General features: G+C 34.2%; 1 protein-coding gene across 1 annotated transcript; it reads left to right on the top strand.

Moving 5' to 3' along the window:
* Positions 1-5,106: 5,106 nt before the first annotated feature.
* Positions 5,107-7,122, top strand: LOC126777284 (GTP-binding protein 2-like). The gene is made up of 4 exons (XM_050500294.1): positions 5,107-5,281; positions 5,886-5,981; positions 6,423-6,550; positions 7,068-7,122. Exons 1-4 carry the CDS (start codon positions 5,189-5,191, stop codon positions 7,108-7,110), a joined length of 360 nt encoding a protein of 119 aa, XP_050356251.1. The 5' UTR covers positions 5,107-5,188; the 3' UTR covers positions 7,111-7,122.
* Positions 7,123-20,702: the final 13,580 nt, after the last annotated feature.

The raw sequence follows: 20,702 nt of genomic DNA, 5'->3' as shown, positions 1-20,702 counted from the left end.
CGACAAACATACTTACAAACATTCCTTTTCATTTATTAATATGCTTAATGTTATTATGTATATTAGTAGTTTTATTCAAAACATAGAGCCGAGATGGCCCAGTGGTAACAACGCGTGAATCTTAACCGATGATCGTGGGTTTAAACCCGGCCAAGCACCACTGAATTTTCATGTGCTTAATTTGTGATTATAATTCATCTCTTGCTTTACGGTGAAGGAAAACATCGTGAGGAAATCTGCATGTGTCTGATTACACTGAAATTCTGCCACGTGTGTATTCCACCAACTGGCATCGGAGCAGCGTTGTGGAATAAGCTGCAAACCTTTTCCTCAAAAAGAGGAGAGGAGGACTTTAGTCCAGCAGTGGAACATTCACAGGCTGTTACGGATTCAAAGCATGCTAATTTTATTTTTATCGTGTCAGTGAACTCTATTTAAATTTATTTATAATAAGAAAATTCACGATTGTCACGTTAAGAGTCTAAATTTAAAGAGGGTGACACTGCGAAGTACATCTATTTATATAATAATAGTTTTCGCCCGCAGCTTGACCCATGTTTGAGGGACTGAGACAGATGTATGTCCTTTGTCCTTTTCTGTTACAATGTCAACATTTTTTCGGTCATGATAATCGGTCGAGAAGTTAAAACGTAAAAGCGTAACAAAGAAACAAACACACTTTCACATTCATAATATTGGTAAGGATTCTTTTGACCCTGTTGGTCTAGAAGCGATATATAAGGCCGCTGATCTCGAGGTCCTCAGTTCAATCCCCGGGTGGGGCTGATAGAAAGTTATTGGGTTATTCTTTTGAAAATTCTCAATAGCAGCTCGGAGTTTGGATGTTAGATGTGTGTTCATACCCGTGCCTCGGAAAGCACGTAAAGCCGTTGGACTCCCTTCGGTTGTTGTTGTATTGTTGAAACGTAAGCAATGAAGTTCTGAACAAAAATATCATCTATACTTAATATTATAAATGCGAAAGTAACTGTATGTCTGTTACGCTTTCACGGCTTAACCACCCCCCTATAACACGCGTGCGAAACTGCGAGTGTTAACTAGTATTCTAAAAGCAAAACAAAAATAAGCTTAATAAACATAACTAAATCTAAAAGTATAAGTAAGACATTCTAAAATAATTGTCTAACCATAAATCAATAAAATAACAAATAAAAAGCAAAAATCCACGCGAGTCTTGGTTCCAAAATGTCTTATACCATTCTAATCGCGCGCGGATTATACATATTTCTTCCATTTGTTTAATATTTAAATTTCATTATTGACGGGCCGGTTGGAGTGGTTGGTAGACACTTACCTTTCACGTCGAAGGTTGTTGGTTCGATTCCCACCAGGACAGATATTCGTGTGCATGAACATGTCTGTTTGTCCCTAGTCTGGGTGTAATTATCTATATAAGTGTGTATTTACAAAAGAAAAGTAGTATATGTAGTATATCAGTTGTCTGATTTCCGTAGTACGAGCTCTGCTTAGTTTGGGATCAGATGGCCGTGTGTGAATAATGTCCCAGGATATTATTATTATTCGAACAATAATGACGTAATAAACATATAAATATGAAAAAAAAAACAAATAAACGAATAAATATGAAAAAACATAAAAACGATCAAGAGAACGGCAGGAAGAACCCAGACGCACCCAAGGGTATGTACAAACCTTTGTATATATGTAATAAGTTTATTTATTGAAATAAAAACTAAAGTCGTTGCTCTGTTAAGCGAAATTTATTCTTTTTTATATCATATCACAAATTACTTCTGCAAACAAAGTATGAGTACAAATTATAATTATTTACTAACCCGTAAAAAGAAACAACATTAAAAGCTATTGCTTCAAATATTTTTTTACAATCTGAATTGTTTCTTTTTTTAAAAAAACGTCGTTAACTTTTTATTATATTAAGCCAGTGTGAATTTCTCTAATTATAGAATGACACATGGCATAATGCAAAGTGTTGCCACAACAGATAATACTTGGACGTATTAAGTCGAAGTTAATGCACGTGCAATTTAAATTTAATGAAGAGCCCAAAGAGCTTCATTTACATATATATAACATACTGGCATATAAACGCACAGCCCAAACTACTGCGACATGAAAATTTGCATACGGGTTCCTTTTACGCAATAGGTTAGCACTTAGGAAGGATTTTTGAAAATTTAACCCTGCAGAAGGAACTCGGGCAGGAAGAACAGAAGGAAGAAGAACAAAGTATCGCCAGCGAAGGACGTCCTAACAACAGCATGGCAGAGTTCATCACAAGAAGTACCGGAACCGTTGAATAATCAATCGTCGATACCAAAGGTCTGTGACGAGAAAATCGGAAAGAACGTCAACGATTTGTAATCGGAAGACGATTTTAAGAAGACGAAGAGGAAACCGACCAATGATGATGAGGATGCAACGAGAAGTGGGACAAAGTTTGCCGATAGAGTGTACAATGTCATCGATAAGTTGGAGAAGGTCAGGATAAAGGACGATATGTATTTAGCTGGTGATTTCAATTCCGAGGACTTGGAGAGTGACTTCTTCTACAGCTCTGATGATATGGAAGACTTCTGCGATGATACGTAAGTGATGTTTTTTGTTAATTAAAAAAAAGTATTATAATTTATGTGTTGTAAAGTAGTAAAGTAAAGTAACAGCCTGTGTATGTCCCACTGCTGGGCTTAGATCTCCTCTCCCTTTTTGAAGAGAAGGTATGTAGCTTGTTCCACCACGCTGCTCCAATGCGGGTTGGTGGAATACACATGTGGCAAAATTTCAGTGAAAGTAGACATGCAGGTTTCCTCACGATGTTTTCCTTCACCGTACCACTTGAACCCACGATCATCGTTCAAGATTCACGCGTTCTTACCACTAGACCATCTCATCTCTTATGTGTTGTAATTTTGGGTAATTATACGTTTTTTCTTAAGGCTTTGCTTGCTTTCCACGGTATAACATATCTATTCGCTTCACCCGGGATTTCAATCAAGGCTTTATATTTAAGCTCATTAACTAACATCTAGATTAAAAGAGTCAATTAGTTTCAGAGATGTAGAATTAGGATTACAGTGTTAATGTACCAGAAGATCATAAACAGTGAGTCGGTCTCACCGAACGATTAGATTAAAAGAGTCAATTAGTTTCAGTTAGGATTACAGTGTTAATGTACCAGGAGATCATAAACAGTGAGTCGGTCTCACCGAACGATTAGATTAAAAGAGTCAATTAGTTTCAGTTAGGATTACAGTGTTAATGTACCAGGAGATCATAAACAGTGAGTCGGTCTCACCGAACGATTAGATTAAAAGAGTCAATTAGTTTCAGTTAGGATTACAGTGTTAATGTACCAGGAGATCATGAACAGTGAATCGGTCTCACCGAACGATTAGATTAAAATAGACAATTAGTTTCAGTTAGGATTACAGTGTTAATGTACCAGAAGATCATAAACAGTGAGTCGGTCTCACCGAACGATTAGATTAAAAGAGTCAATTAGTTTCAGTTAGGATTACAGTGTTAATGTACCAGGAGATCATAAACAGTGAGTCGGTCTCACCGAACGATTAGATTAAAAGAGTCAATTAGTTTCAGTTAGGATTACAGTGTTAATGTACCAGGAGATCATAAACAGTGAGTCGGTCTCACTGAACGATTAGATTAAAAGAGTCAATTAGTATCAGTTATCATTACAGTGTTAATGTACCAGGAGATCATAAACAGTGAGTCGGTCTCACCGAACGATTCGATTAAAAGAGTTAATTTTGACGAGACGTTGGGCGTGGTTAGTAGATACTTGCCTTTTCACACCGAAGGTTGTGGGTTCGATTCCCACCGAGGACAGACATTTGTGTGCATGAACATATCTGTTTGTCCTGAGCTGGGTGTAATTTTCTGTATAAGTATGTATTTACAAAAGAAAAGTAGTATATGTAGTCTATCAGTTGTCAGGTTTCCATAGCACGAGTTTTGTACAAGCTTAATTTGGGATTAGATGGCCGTGTGTGAAAAATGTCCCAGGATATTATTATTATTAGTTTCAAAGATTTAGAATTAGGATTACGATGTTAATGTACCAGGAGAACATAAACAGTGAGACGGTTTCACCGAACGATTAGATTAAAAGAGTCATTTAGTTTCAGTTAGGATTACAGTGTTAATGTACCAGGAGATCATAAACAGTGAGTCGGTCTCACCGAACAATTAGATTAAAAGAGTCAATTAGTTTCAGTTAGGATTACAGTGTTAATGTACCAGGAGATCATAAACAGTGAGTCGGTCTCACCGAACGATTAGATTAAAAGAGTCAATTAGTTTCATTTATCATTACAGTGTTAATGTACCAGGAGATCATAAACAGTGAGTCGGTCTCACCGAACGCGGATGGCAGTAATCGAAATAAGATCAATGTTAAATATATTCGATTTGGCCCTCAGAACATCCGACGCCAACGATTCCGGCGACGAGTGCTACCCCCGGAGCCTCGTTTCGGGAACGTCGAGTACAAACTGCAGCTGGTCTCGCCGTGCGAGCGACACTTCCAGCACCTGGTGACGCAAGTGAATAATAAATAATATTAAATATATAACATTATATATAACTTAGGTAGCTAACTGGGTAGGTATCACCCACTCACAAGCTTAGCTTCACAAGCCTTTATTTAAACCCGAAGTGTTTCTGGGTGAACTCTTACGTATGACCTTAAAACGAGTTCCATACTATTGGTAATGGTAATAGTATTGTCTATAGCTACGCCAACCACCCTTGCTAGATACTTGCCTTTCACGCCAAAGGTTGTTGGTTCGGTTCCCACTCAGGACAGACAATTGTGTGCATTAACATGTCTGTTTTTCCTGAGTCTGTGTGTAATTGTCTATACAATAGTATATCAGTTGTCTGATTGCCATAGTACAAGCTCTGCTTAGTTTCGGATCAGATATATATATATATATATAGTTGAACGCAAATCACAGTAGTGTCGGCCGGCAGGGTGGCCGTGTTCCCGGTGAGCTGCGTGCGCGGCGCCGGCCTCAACACCCCCCCCCACAGGACCTCCGATAAATCCGGATATCCCAGGATATCCGTGCGCACGATATACCGCAACCGCGTCCCGTGCGGCAGCGTGCGCGCGGGACAGTCGGCGTCGCTGGGCCTGGGTCGCTTCCCGCCGGGACTGCGGCAGGGCATGGTGCTGCTAGCGCGGCCGGGGGGCTACGCCGCGGGACACGAGCGGCCCACCTTCGGAGGCTGTCCGCCCGGGACTTGCAGAGGACGACAGGTGGGTCGCTAATTCAAACCTTATTACTAAATAAAAACTTACATGTATTTAAGACAGAATATATATACGCGGCCAGTAGTCCTATTCTAGAATTTTAGATTCATCACTCTCCGGTGAAATGTTGACACGATGATGATGCGTGTGGTGAAATGTTACAATTATTACCGTTTTCTGCGGTGAGTGAGAGAATGTTCTTACAGAGTACTGGTTTACTGGTTGTAGCTTTATATTTAAAATTATATTATACAAACGATTTATATATCGATTATAAGGTCGAGATGGCCCAGTGGTAAGAACGCGTGAATCTTAACCGATGAACGTGGGTACAAACCCGGGCAAGCTTATTCCACCACGCTGCTCCAGTGCGGTTTGGTGGAATACACATGTGGCAGAATTTCAGTGAAATTAGATACATGCAGGTTTCCTCACGATGTTTTCCTTCATCGTAAAGTACGAGATGAATTATAATCACAAATTAAGTACATGAAAATTCAGTGGTGCCTAAACCATCTCGGCTGTTTTTTTATATGCTAGCAATATTAGCACAGACTGTGCAATATAATATGTAATGCGGTCATGAATTAAATTTGATTGAATGTAACAGGCATCCGTGCATGTCCTGAGACACTCCACGGCCATCTACCCAGGGTTCCAGTGCTCTGTGCATGTCGGGAACGTGCGTCAGACGGCCATTATCGAGGTAACGAATACATACATCAAACTCACTTTGCGGAGTGGAATTAAATAGTTTAATTTTGGTATAATTTGTGGTGTTGCGTAAAATACTTAAGTATGATAATGATATTTATTTTTTTATGTTATATTCCTGTTTAGCGGTAGAATATCTGATGAGTGGGTGGTACCTACCCAGGCGGGTTTGCACAATGCCCTTACCACCAGTTACCACACACACTTATAATATATTCTGCCGCCAAACAGCAATAGCATTGTTGTTGGTGAGTAAAACAGTGTATCTACAGGCACGAGGGACATAACATCTTAGTTCCCAAGGTTGGTGACGCATTAGTGATGTAAGCGATGGTTAATATTTATTGCGGTGTCAAAGTCTATGGGCGGTGGTGACCACTTACCATCGGGTTGCTCATCTCATCGCTGACCACGGATATATTTTTCGCTTTAGGGTATAATGTCTCCGAACAACGTGCTGAGGGCGGGCGAGGGGGCCTCCGTGCTGTTCAGGTTCGCCCGCTGTCCGGAGTACCTCGTGCGGGGCCGCCGGCTGCTGTTCACGGTGGGGCTGGGGACCAGGTACCGCTCAACGAACCCAACGATAACTTCTAATTACAGTTGAATTGTTGAGCCAATAAAGTATATCGTCAGCTCAGTGTTGGTATCCTAGATTGCTAGCTCCACTGACTTTCACACATTTAATTTATAAGTGTTCGGTGAAGGAAATCCATGCATCGAAGCAGGTTGTGGAATAAGCTCAAACCTTCTCCTGAGAAGGAGAGGTTTTAGCCCAGCTGTGGGACATTTATATACTATAACTGTTTTGAATCATGTTGGAATAAGTTTTGTTCTTAAGAAGAGATATCTTCGACCAACAGACACTTTTGTACTTTACTAGCAAAACCCGGTAGGTGGCTGTTAATGTGGTACAGCGCCATCTAGCGGCGTTACAACGAAGTGGATATTATAAAATCATCCATGAGACATACATCTAAATTTCAACTATAATGGTGATTCAAACGGTCCGAACTCTATTAATCACAAACAGATACACAAACAGCCATTTTTATATATTAACGAAATTGTTTTGTTACAGAGCCATCGGCCGGGTCACGCAAACCTTCCCGTACATACCATGAATTCTATAGAACACGGCTCCAATGTAAAATTCGAGATCTCTCTAGAATATTCTATATAAATTAAATATATTAATTGTATCTGTAACCAGTTTTCTTGTCGTGTTCACTTCATGATTGCGTGGGAGGCGTTTCGCCTTGCGGATTAAATTACAAAAAACGACAAACGATGATGGTATTTTTATGTTACATAAAAACAGTGTTGCCAACCTCTTAGAAGCATCCTCCTGACGGATGAATTGAAACAAATACAAAATACATTTATAATATGATGTTAAAAAAAAGCAAATCAAGTACTGCAAGTAGCATTAGTAAACTTGAAATATACTCAATTAAATGAAGCTGAAGAGTTAATCCCCGGAGAGAATTTCTTTAAAAAAATGTTCCTCCTAAAAAATGTCTGACCTGAAAATATCCTATTTGATTTCATCTGACATAGCCCTATTTAGGGGGAAAACCCCCAAGTTGGCAACACTGTATAAAAAAAATGCGGACCATCCATATAAACTTTCATATATTTAACACTAGCGGACAAATTTTTAATAAACTATCATATGTGGTCGAGCAAATTTTCACTCATAACTCATTTTTATTCAGTCAGTTAATTAATCAGTGTCAGAGTTTTTATTACGTATATAACATACATGCAAAACGTCTATGCTTATGTATAAATAATATTGCAATATATAAAGGCTTATATATATATATATATATATATATATATATATATATATATATATATATATGAAAATATAATATGGAACTAATGGCTTCTTATGTATGTACACACATACATCCAATTTCTAGTTAATATTAAATAATTATATAACTAGGTTTATGAAATAACGTACATACACAATGGATATTACATCTTGGTTCCCAATGTTGGTGGCACATTGACAATATAAATGATGGTTAATATTTCGTAAAACGCCAATGACGCGGTAGAGAATTACCACCAAAATTACATTAGCCTTCCTATTCGAAATTAAAAAAGAGAAACAGAAATCGCAACAGTAAAATGTTATAAGTCTTTATATTTGAAAATATGTACATTCAAAAACATTAAATTCTTAGTTATACCATGTTTGCCTATCTACCCTTCCGTGATGCCACGGTGACACGACTATGATAATCTTATCGTATGTTAAATTGTTACAATAATAACTTGTTTAGAAGTTAGTTGACTTAAAATTTCAAATAAACTGAGATTTAAATTAAATATTCTTATTTAAAATCAAAATAGCACTATGTGCGTGTTAATATTGTATTTAATACACCTTTTACAATTAGTTGAAATGTATATTTAGTATATTCCAATCGTAGGAGTAAATATAAACTAACTTTATATTTCCATATCCCGTGATATTCGCTAACAGCTCAGCTTAACTACTTTCCCGAATAAAACGCAATTTTTTTGCAAATCCATAATGAATATCACAGATAATTCAAAATCTCGACCAATGATATCGCGCCAATTCAATGTCAGTTGTTAATTTGCCTTTGTCTACTCTTGTGGCTTTAATACACTAGTTATTTTCTATTTAAATGTAATAACATATTTTATACGTTATATATGCATACATACAGGGTTACAGGGTAATATGTCACGATCCTTTTAAAGGGTTATAGTTCAGGACAATAGCTATCAAATGATCCCCAAAATGCTTATGCAAAAGTGTATCGTTTTCGAGTTATTAATTTTTTAATATTTTTTTTATTTAAAGGATGTTTAAGATTCTAAAATTCAATAAAAAAAAAATCAACGTATTTTCCCTATTTTTTTTTGTATTTCTTGCTAGGGTACATCCTAGTTAATAATAACCAGTTATAAAACAAAAACAATCTTCAAGCATTTTTAAATTACAGATCCAAAACTGTACAACTTTTCGATTTTTAATTTTGATTCTTTAAGTTACTCGCAATTTTTTTGTAAAAATCACTATGGCTCTTATCGTGCGGATCATTTTAAAAACATCTGCGTTTCCTTAGCTATCCATCGGTACATAAAAAGTACAGTAACAATCATAAACTCAGGAGAAAATTAGATAACAAAGAGACCAGGTAGGAAATTCTAAGAAATGCTATTGTTAAGAAATTAAATCTGGATCAAAGACAAAAGGACCTCAATGCAAAGTAGTTAAAGATTATTTTTAATAGGGGTAATAGGTAAAAAAGGAGAGATAAACCAGAGCTGTTTGTGGAATACTATTATCAATTCCTTTTAATTTACCGTCATTTTTTCTAATTTCCTTTTATCTCATTTCTTTTAGGAATAAGAGTAATAAAACCTTGTCGGGGTACATAATACTCACTGTACTTGCACTGCTCGTATAGTGTGGACGCGCTTTAGTGAATATTGATCTCTTAAATTTTTGAAAAAAACCGCTTCGTTTACTGGACTCTGTTTCTTACAACTTCGTGACTCGGCTAGCTAAAAGGAATTTGTGATTTGTGTTTATGATAACTTGGCGCGTAAAAAGAACTATTATGGCTGCAGAACAAAATTCTTCTCGTCGTCCGTACTCTAATGAGGAATACGCTAACATCTTATTTTGCTATGGATATTGTAACGGTGACGCCGCAGCTGCTCGTCGTGAGTATAATCGTCGATTTCCGGATCGCCGGACACCTGACAATAGTGTCTTTATTGGTGTGTATCGTCGAATTAGAGAAACTGGTCGCGTGCAAAGGAGACAATCTGATTCCGGACGCCCTCGTGTCCGTTCTCCAGATGAAGAAGATGTAATTATTCGTCATTTTCGAGAGGACCCTACAGTTTCCACCAATATTGTGGCAAACCGACTGGGCGTATCTCAATGGAGAGTCTGGTTTACTGTCCACGCGGCTGGATTGTATCCCTATCATTACACACCCGTACACGTGATTGAAGAAGGAGATCCTGCAAGACGTTTAGATTTTTGCCGATTTATGCTACACTGTGATGCAGAAAATCCCAATTTTTTGAGAAAAATTTTATGGACAGACGAGTCAAAGTTTGACAAAGATGGTATTACTAACTACCACAATATTCGATATTGGTCTCAAAAAGAACAGGGAAACCCTCACAAAAAGCGATTAAGCGGTTCCCAAAGACGTTTCTCGGTAAACGTCTGGATGGAGATTATCAATGATAATCTTATTGGGCCACATTTCCTACCTGATAACTTAAATGGTGAAAGTTATGAAAGCTTGCTTAGAGAAATCCTGCATGAGTTACTCGAAAATGTTTCGCTGAAACTTAGGCAGAGAATGATATTCCAGCATGATGGTTGCCCCGCACACTTTCGAATGTCCGTAAGACAGTGGCTAGACAGCAATTATCGTAATAGATGGATTGGCAGAGGAGGACCAATCCCATGGCCAGCGAGAAGTCCAGATTTGACTCCGATGGACTATTATGTCTGGGGGCATATGAAAAGCCTGGTTTATGATGTTTCACCAGTACAAACAATTGAAGAACTCAAAACAAGAATAATGAATGCTGCAAATTCTATTCGACATAGCTTGAGTAGTGTTGTAGTAAAAAGTGAATTAAGAAAAAGAATGTGTATTTGTATACGAAATAGGGGATCTCATTTTGAACACGAATTATGAATAATAAACAGTGTAATTTCGAAAGTATGGAGTAACTAAAAAGATTAAGTATTTTGTTTTTGATTTAAATTCAAAATTGCAATGACAGCTCTGGTTTATCTCTCCTTTTTTACCTATTACCCCTATTAAAAATAATCTTTAACTACTTTGCATTGAGGTCCTTTTGTCTTTGATCCAGATTTAATTTCTTAACAATAGCATTTCTTAGAATTTCCTACCTGGTCTCTTTGTTATCTAATTTTCTCCTGAGTTTATGATTGTTACTGTACTTTTTATGTACCGATGGATAGCTAAGGAAACGCAGATGTTTTTAAAATGATCCGCACGATAAGAGCCATAGTGATTTTTACAAAAAAATTGCGAGTAACTTAAAGAATCAAAATTAAAAATCAAAAAGTTGTACAGTTTTGGATCTGTAATTTAAAAATGCTTGAAGATTGTTTTTGTTTTATAACTGGTTATTATTAACTAGGATGTACCCTAGCAAGAAATACAAAAAAAATAGGGAAAATACGTTGATTTTTTTTTTATTGAATTTTAGAATCTTAAACATCCTTTAAATAAAAAAAATATTAAAAAATTAATAACTCGAAAACGATACACTTTTGCATAAGCACTTTGGGGGTCATTTGATAGCTATTGTCCTGAACTATAAACCTTTAAAAGAATCGTGACATATTACCCTGTAACCCTGTATATAACGTAACTGTTTTTAAAATGATAATCACGCCCCAAGGAACAAATCTTTAGGTTTGTATTTTTTTTTTTTTGTTAATGGTAGCTCTTACAATGCCGATGTTACTTTTGCATTAAGCCGCGCTGATATGTAAGACTCCAATAACAATTGATTATAAATTTAAAACAATAATGTTGTACGGTAAAATAATTTTTGTATTTATTTAAAAAAAAAAACATGCTTAGCATTTTAAAAACACAAACGTCATGACGCCATTTTGAATTACAATTTTGGCGCCATTAATATAATCACTACCTCAAGAGGTAAACCAAAATTAGCTTTCATATTGTTAGTATTTAAACTTTGTACATTAAATGATATACCCAGTTCCTGTTTATAAATTGCAATTTTAAGTTAATGATACATATTTATATAACATTACGATATCTATCTATCAATGATCGGATTATTTAATGCCGATTTTACTTTAGACGATATGACATTGACTTTTTATGATTTGTATTAATTAATATTTTTATAGCTATCTGTGGCATCGATATTAATTAAACTACAATAATATTAAACATAATTTAATAAAAGCAATTAATGGTTGAATAAGATTTTTTTAAACAAAGATAATTAGTATCATTTACGTTTTTGGTCTAAGAAAACGTGTCGCGTTAAAAGTTATTTTTTTAAATAAAAAAACATATTCAAACCTTTACTAACCTGATTATTATATTACACATAACAAATTTAAAAAAATTGCAGCATAAAATAATGTTAATTATATATAAATTAAAAAATAAACATCCAGGTATTTAGGTATAAGTTGTAATAACTCGGTCATATTTTTTTGAGAACTTCAGGCATTATAAGCACGAACTATTCCCGTCAATCATATTCTGATCAGTTATAAATATAAATGAAATTTCGTCTATTACCTAACTTATGCAATACTAAATTTGAATATGTACGAAAACAAAATTATATATTACTATTTTGGTAAATTTTTACAAAATTCAAGCGATTCATCACTGCTTGAAAATTATATTTTATTCTTATTAGGCGCCATTATGAATATATAAGGGATGGCCTGTGTTTAAGACTCTGCGGCAACATGAATGGAAAAACATACCGCTAAGCTAAATAACAATAATTATTAAAAGAATAGCAGACCTAACATCAGAAATAGCATTTGAGTGATAACCATCCTCAAGAATATTAAAAAATGCTCTGTTATGTCATATTCTGTTATTTTGAAAAGACCCCATTTTCAAATTCGTATTGTGTTATTTAAATTTATTAAAATATTAAATATTTTTAAACATAATCATGACGCCATTTTAAATTTAAATTTTGGCGAGATTCATATTATTGTATTGTTGTATACATATCTTTTGTCGAAGTATTTAAATTTTGTACATTAAATCTAAATGATTTTTCTAGTTCCTGTAAGCTGATATAACTTGCTATTTTAAGTTAAATATACGTATTTATGTAACACAAACGTAAGACATTTTTAAGTGACACCATTTTGAAATTCAGAAATATTTCTGGGCACAAAATTAATTAAATAATTTGCTGTTTCGTTTTTCATCTGTAAAAACAATTGTAAGTAAATATTTTATTTTATAATTTGTATGAACTAAAAATACCTTAAAAGTAATCCTACTAAAAAATGTATATTTATAAGTGTATTTTTTACATTTACTCTATATTTATCATCAAATTTGTATTTTATATATATTCCACTAAGATTCATTTTAACTTTTATCTTCTTTTTAACGACTTTAAAATTTTTTTACATATCTTATTGTTTATACAATAATAGTCCTTATTACATAAATTTTAAGTACGTATTTTATTAGATCTCTTTGCCTCAAAGTATCAATTAATCCGAATTAATTTAATTTTATAAAGTAATGGTAAGCGATGAAATGATGGTGTTAAATAATTAATTGTGTATTATCTGTGGCAGTTCGCTTAGATTATTAATTTGAAACGTGTGTTTCTTTAATTTTTTAATTTTGTCAGAGTACACGGCCAGTTTTAATAAAAGTTAGCTTCGTGTCATCGATTTATGAAAATTTTAGGGTGTTATTAGACTAAATTAATCTTTTTATTTAATTATGCTTTGAATAAAACGTGTGATTGTGACTTAAAAAATAAAACAATGTTTTTTACTGACTTAGAAAAATGTTTTATATTAGCAAAGATTAAAAAAAATTTTAAATCAGTCATTCAATATTAAAAAAAAAATTAAAACATTTTTTAGCACATCATTAGACTATAATAAAAATAATTAAAGTATGTTGGATTTTTTATTTAAAATCTTTATAATTTAAGCTACACTTTGTAAAAAATAAATTGGCAATTATTGTGTCAACCCGCGTTCATAAGAAAGTTTCACGACAATGCGCGCTTGCTGAGTTAGTGATAATTAATCAAGTAGACTTATTTATTTATTTATTTATTTATTTATTAGGGAAACATACAGCATATCGTATATTACAACTTAATATAATAATCATATTTTAACATTTATGCCAGTTAAGTTTCCACTACTGTTTTAACAGGGAAGTGGACTAATTTTGATGTTACATAAAATATAACTATTTATGACAAAGTAAAATTTTAACGTAAATATGGTTATGGTTAATTACTAATAAGTATTTTTCACAAGATTATAAAATTTACTTAAACTATTTTTAAACAGATCAATGTGGTTGTATTTTCTATTATGACTATTACAAGATCTTAGAATAAAAGAATTTTTGAAATAATTAGTTTTATAAATGGGTATTGAAAAAGTATCCTGAGAGCGAGCGTTAAAACGAGGACACTTAAATAAAATCTCACTGAGCAGATATGGAGAATCAATAAAATTATTTAATATTTTGTAAAGAAACATTTGGTCTCTTTGTTCTCTACGTTCTTCAAGTGGCATAAAAACAGAGTCAGGAAAAGTAAATTTGTATCGCAACCTCCTGATAAATTTGTTTTGTATATTTTCAATTAGGTTGACATATTTTGCATATTGTGGATTCCAAACAGTTGACGCATACTCTAAATGTGATCTAACGAAAGCATTGTACAAAATTACAAAGGTATGAATATTTTTAAAATCTGCCCCTTGCCGAAAGATAAATCCAAGCATTTTATACGACTTCATCACTATTTCCTCAATATGCTTATCGAATATAAGTTTGTTGTCTAGTTGTACCCCAAGGTCTCTCACTTCGGTTACCCTTTTTAATTTAGTATTAAATATGGAATAGTCAAAAATTATTTGTTCTTTTTTTTTCGAAAATGTAATTACACAGCACTTGTCAACATTAAGCTGCAAATTATTAGCAATGCAATATTGTCCTAATTTATTTAAATCCTCTTGTAAATGAAAACAGTCTTGATTATTTTTTATTATCTTAAAAATTTTAGTGTCATCAGCGTATAATAAAACTTGAGAATTTTTGAAACAATTAGTTACGTCATTAATAAAAATGTTAAAAAGTAAAGGGCCAAGGTGAGAACCTTGTGGTACACCCGATGTTACAGGAATATAACTAGACGTATATCCTTTAATAGCAACGGCTTGAGATCTTTCGCGGAGATAAGATGTAAGCCAACGTAGAAGGTCACCATGTATACCGATGTTGTTAAGTTTTTGTAATAACAAATTGTGCGATATCTTATCAAATGCTTTCGAGTAATCAGTGTATACGACATCTACCTGGAAACCAACTTCCATAGCACTCAATACTGTATGCAAGAACTCACACAGATTGGACTCAGTGGATCGCTTATTAATAAAACCATGTTGGTTACAGGTAAGTAGAGGCCTTAATAATGGAAATATCGTATCATAGACAATCTTTTCAAAAAGTTTTGGAATAACTGACAATTTAGAAATACCGCGATAGTTTTTTATATCGTTTTTATTTCCAGACTTATAAATCGGCGTAATTAAAGATTTTTTCCAAATAGTTGGTAATAATCCGTTGTCCAATGATTTTTTGAAAAGCATTGTTAAAGGCACACATAACACTTTACTGCAGTTTTTTAAGAAAATGGGATGTATTCCATATGGACCCTTGGATGTATCTATGTTCGAATATAATATTAAATATCGTTCTACTTTTTTGTCAACAATCTCGATAGAGCTGATGATAGTCTGATTTGCGCTAGTAGAATAGTGATCCATTGTTTGATTTCCACTATTATCCTCAAAAACTGAATGAAAATAAGAATTAAACATATTTGCTATATCGTGTCCATTGTATCCAACTTGAGAGTTAAAATACATTACATTAGGTACAGATGTATGACCTTTTTTAGTCTTTATATAAGACCAAAACTGTTTTGAGCTAAAACGAATATTATTCTCTGCGTCGTTCCAGAAACTCATTATAACACGTTCCTTCTAAGTTTTTTGATTGTAGTCGTAATTCAGAGAACTTGTTATAATCGTTTTGTTGGCCATAATTTTTCCATTTTTTGTGGAATTTTAATTTTTTATTAATTAATTTTATCAAGGGTCGCGTAAACCAGCGTGGATATTTATTGATCTCATTTATACACTTAGACGGGACAAATGTCTCTATAATGTGATTTACGATAAGATAGAACGTATCAACTGCCTGACTAATATCTTTGTTTTTAAATTCGTGTTGCCAGTTAACTTTAGCTAATTCAAAATTAATTTTATCATAATCAGCGCTGTGAAAGCGACGTACAACACGAATAGCTGGATTTAAATTTCGCTCAATGGTATTCATATCAACTTTAATACAAAGGGAAGGATGATGTTCATCTTCAGGTTCTGATAAAGGGTCTACACGAGATATGTTACAATTCAGATTGGACAGTACTAAGTCTAAGAGCCTGTTATTTAAGTTAAGAATATAATTTAATTGTTGTAATCCAGTAAAATTCATAAAAACAAATATTTGATGTACAAGGAGACATTCCGAGGGATTTAAAATATAAATTGAATTATTATTATTTAATGACCAAACAGCATCTCGTATATTAAAATCACCTGTAATAATTATATCATCTTGTGAATTTTCTATAATCAAATCAGATATAAATTCAAAAAAATTAAGCTGTGAATCCGTTTGAGAATTATTCTGTGGAAAGTAACAACAAAAAAGATGCAGAATTTTCCTAATAATACCGCGTTTAGTTATAATTTTTATATAAGTGACTTCAGCACTAGGACAATTAGGCAACTGAACATTTCTCACATCAACATCAATTTCGCGACGGACCGCTATCAGAGTACCACCTCCCTTTGTCATTTCTAACTGCTCGTAATCACGGTCGTTACGATAAACATTATATCGAACATCAAATAATTCACTGTCAAAGATTCCAGGTAAAAGCCAAGTTTCTGTTAGGCAAATAATGTCATAATCGCAATTAAGCAAGTTTTTATAAAATTGATTAGTTTTAGTCCGTAAACCTCGGACGTTTTGATAAAAAATACTTAAGAACATGTTGAATACTTAAAACACAAATAATAATTGTATATATTACATATCTGTAATAAAAATTCCTTCATAGTTTCTATTTCTAATAAGTCAGAAATAAATGATTCCCGCAATGAACGCTGCTCAGATAAAACGAATAAAATCATAAAAGAATATACAACACTAACAATAAAATAATTACTAAAAAAGTCATGAAAATGGACACTAACTAAAAAAGTAAAGTTGTGAAAAAATACTAACAAAATAAAATTAGACACTTGAAACTTATGTTTTAAATAAAACAATTTCGCACTTATACGATTTTTTTTAAACAATCTTCAGAAGTGATGTGCAGGACAGGCGAGCTTTCTGTGCGTCTAACCATAATCGTGCAGTTACGTACCCAACAAAACAAATAACCCTTTTCCTTTGACTTACGCTTTGCCTCATTGAATAAACTTTTATTGCGAGTAGAAAGGTGATCATTAACGTAAATTTGATTTTGCATTCCTGAAAATCCTATATCGCAAGCTCTTATAGTTTTTAATTTTCGAAGCAATGACAAAAAATCGTCTTTTTTGTAACGAGCTTGCATTTTTAAAATAGTTGGTTTAGGCCTGATAGACTTATAAGTACATTCGAAATATTTCACAAAGGTTTAAAGCTACTGGTTGTGGATATACGCAGATTCTACTCTTGGCAGAACTGAACCGAAGAAAGAAACTCAATAGTAAATCTTGTAGCGTTAATCGAATGCCATACATTAGTATATAATCATAAATATCATTGTACCCATTTAGTCGATTATATGATTTAATTTATGATTAAACGAACTTACCATAATGTCTAGCATAATGTTACATGTAGTAGACACTAGATGTCGCCAGTCTGCACTGTATTTGGATTTTTTATTATTATAGTAGTAGTACAACTTGATGCTGGTGCCGCTTTCTACTATCTTCATTATGTTCAGAGCATCTTCTTTATAAATTTTGATATTTGAGTTTCAAGTAGATGGTTAATATTTGTCACTGGTCAGACACTCTTTTTCCAATAAAAAATAATTTATTATCAGGGAAATGGTAAATGGGGTGGGTAGGATGCTAATCTCTTCTCTTCAAAGTCCTCGTATAATTATGACTGCCTCGTTGGTCTAGTGGCTTGATGTAAGGCAGACCCCCTCCGGGTCAATTCCCAGGTCGGGCAAATAAAAAAAGCTATTGGGTTTGTCTGTCAGAAAATTCTGAGTAGCAGCCCGGAGTCTGGAAGTTGGAAGTGTGTACACTCCCATGCCTCGGAAAGCACGTAAAGCCGATGGTACTGCGCCTGAACTCTTTCCGGTCGTGTCGGATTGCCGTCCCATCGGATTATGAGAGTTAGGGAATAGGGAGTGCACCTGTGTTTGCGCACACACTTGTGCACTATAATATCTCCTGCGTATTTGGCTAATCACTCTTGAGATTGGCCGCCGTAACCGAAATCGGTCTGGAGGACATTATTATTATAATTATGATAGAACTTCACGTACAGGTAAGTTCGTTTAATCATATATTATACTCATGCTTTGTCCTCGAGATTAGCATAAAGTTACATGTAGGTATTGAGAGTGAAAATATCAGCTTTAAAGAACAGGACATTTTAAACGAAAGTATAATATCCTTCTTTTAAAATATATTAATTTTAATTAATTCAATCATGTAGTGTATCACACATAACAATTCTTGTGAACGTATCATTGTGATTTGCATTAGTAATGAGGTATTTCTCTTTTATAAAATTTACCAAAAACTTTGGAGCGACCGCTCCGCCCTGTACTTTTTCTGATCTGATCTAATTTGACACCCAGCCTATGTGCCTTGGAAGTAGCCACTTGTACTTTTAGCGGTATAAATTGACATATATTCCAGAACTACTTAAAGTTGATTTAAACCCTCTACTAAGTGACTGAGGTGTGATGGATGCATGAGGTTTTTCGATTTCTTATAAAAAGAACATCAGTACTACGTTGATTGTGTTTTATATTTAGCAGCTCAATATGAGACCAGGGCATGTTTCTGGTCGTTGACGAAAAAAAGGAAGGATTAGCAGTGGCTGCGACGACCCTGGACGGGTTTTTATCAAATCTGGGATTTTGATATTAATCTCATTAACGAGAAATTTTATATTTTTTGTACAAATTTTGGTGATCGTTTGCACTCTATGTGCTGTCGTTATCGCATGTAAAGTTGATAATTTTGATGATAATTTTTCAAAACTTAATGTATCGTTAGGGTACCAGTTTGCTAAGTAGTTAAGAACAATAGACGTGCCATGTAGTATCATACTTAGGTAAATTTTTAGGTAATATTTTAGGTAAGGTAGGTCAATTTTTGGATTTCCGAAATTTTATATAATTTTTTGAAATGCGAAATCTGACAGTTCCCATTCAAAATCTGGATGGATACGTCGTGGTTCGGCATCTGCGACAACATTATCGGCTGAGCATATAATAACAACATTGCCCGAGATCTCAACAGAACAATGACGTTTGTTCGTCGCGGGAACTGAACACCTCCCATACGATTTATGTATGATATGGCTGTAGTATTGTCACGATAAGACTTTGCAAATATTTTTAATTCGAAAAAAAATGCAGCTAAAATTTCTAGATAATTGATGTGACGGGAACGTTCCTTATCCGTCCACGTCCCATTAGCCCGTTTCCCACCACAGGCTGCTCCCCATCCCATTGTTGAGACATCACAATAGATTTCCAAACAAAAACTCATTTTCTCTAATGTCGTTTACCAGGCGAACGATTGCTTGAGACCACCAATCCAGGTCTGATAATATTGATGGTGGTATGTTCATAAATTGGTCATAATTATCGTTTTTATTTTTAAAGTTAAATATTTACATCTTTCAAGTTCTTTTGTATAAAGCCAACCGTATTTGACGGATGGGCAGGCTGAGTTAAATAGCCCAACTAAACTAGCGAATTGTCGAACCTTACAACGTTTTACACTACGGAATTTATTTAATTCAGATTTGAATCTGGTAATTTTATCATAATGTAAAATAACTTTTAAATTATGGGAGTTAATTAAAAACCCAGGAATTTACATGTGGTATCAGAGGAGAGATTACTCTTTTCTGTGTTTATAATAAAGCCTAGCGCTTCTAACAGCCTCGTTGTATCGTTTATGTTTTTATGACAGGCTTTTAGACTATTAGATATCAATAATATATCGTTTACGAGTGGCCACAAGATCGCAATAAGCTGATCCCAGGTTTCATAATTTTGGTGAAAATAGTAAGGTCAATACATAAGCCAAAAGGCAGGGCAATAAATTCATAAATCGGAAGTACATTCCTTGGAAACCAGTTTTATAGGGCCGCTGCTGGTCTTCGAGTTTGAAGTGTGCGGTATCAATGAATTTATTTAGAGTTTTTAAATTTATTATAAGCCAATATTTGCGGTTTGGTTTTGGTACTAAAAATATAGGAGATAAAAATTGGTTCCGTCAAGGTTTATATTCCGTAGTAGTTCCTATTGGTAAAAGATCGCGAATCGACTGTTCGTATTGAGTTCTTTCCGTTACGGAAAGTATTTGTAGCAGTACGCATTGCAACAAGAATACACACGACACGCATGCCGCATTATATGACGTCATAGTTTCAAACAACGAATCACACAAGCATTCGAAGCGTGTAAAGCAAGCATCTGTAACGCGACTTTACTCGCTCACCCATCTCATCAAGCTACACTTGCGATATTCAGCGACGCCTCTGACAACTCAGCTGGAGCTGTATTACAACAATATATTAATGAAAAATGGCAACCACTCGGCTCAAAATAGTTCACAGAC

Source organism: Nymphalis io, chromosome 22 (assembly GCF_905147045.1).
Source record: "Nymphalis io chromosome 22, ilAglIoxx1.1, whole genome shotgun sequence".
NCBI lineage: Eukaryota > Metazoa > Arthropoda > Insecta > Lepidoptera > Nymphalidae > Nymphalis > Nymphalis io.
The sequence above is the reverse complement of the archived record's forward strand: the minus strand, read 5'-3'. Positions and strand labels throughout refer to the sequence as shown.

Coding starts and splice junctions, on each gene's coding strand:
- LOC126777284 (XM_050500294.1), top strand. CDS start 5,189: ATGGTGCTGCTAGCGCGGCCGGGGGGCTACGCCGCGGGACACGAGCGG. Junction 5,982..6,422: donor GTCAGACGGCCATTATCGAG/GTAACGAATACA, acceptor TTTTCGCTTTAG/GGTATAATGTCTCCGAACAA. Junction 6,551..7,067: donor ACGGTGGGGCTGGGGACCAG/GTACCGCTCAAC, acceptor GTTTTGTTACAG/AGCCATCGGCCGGGTCACGC.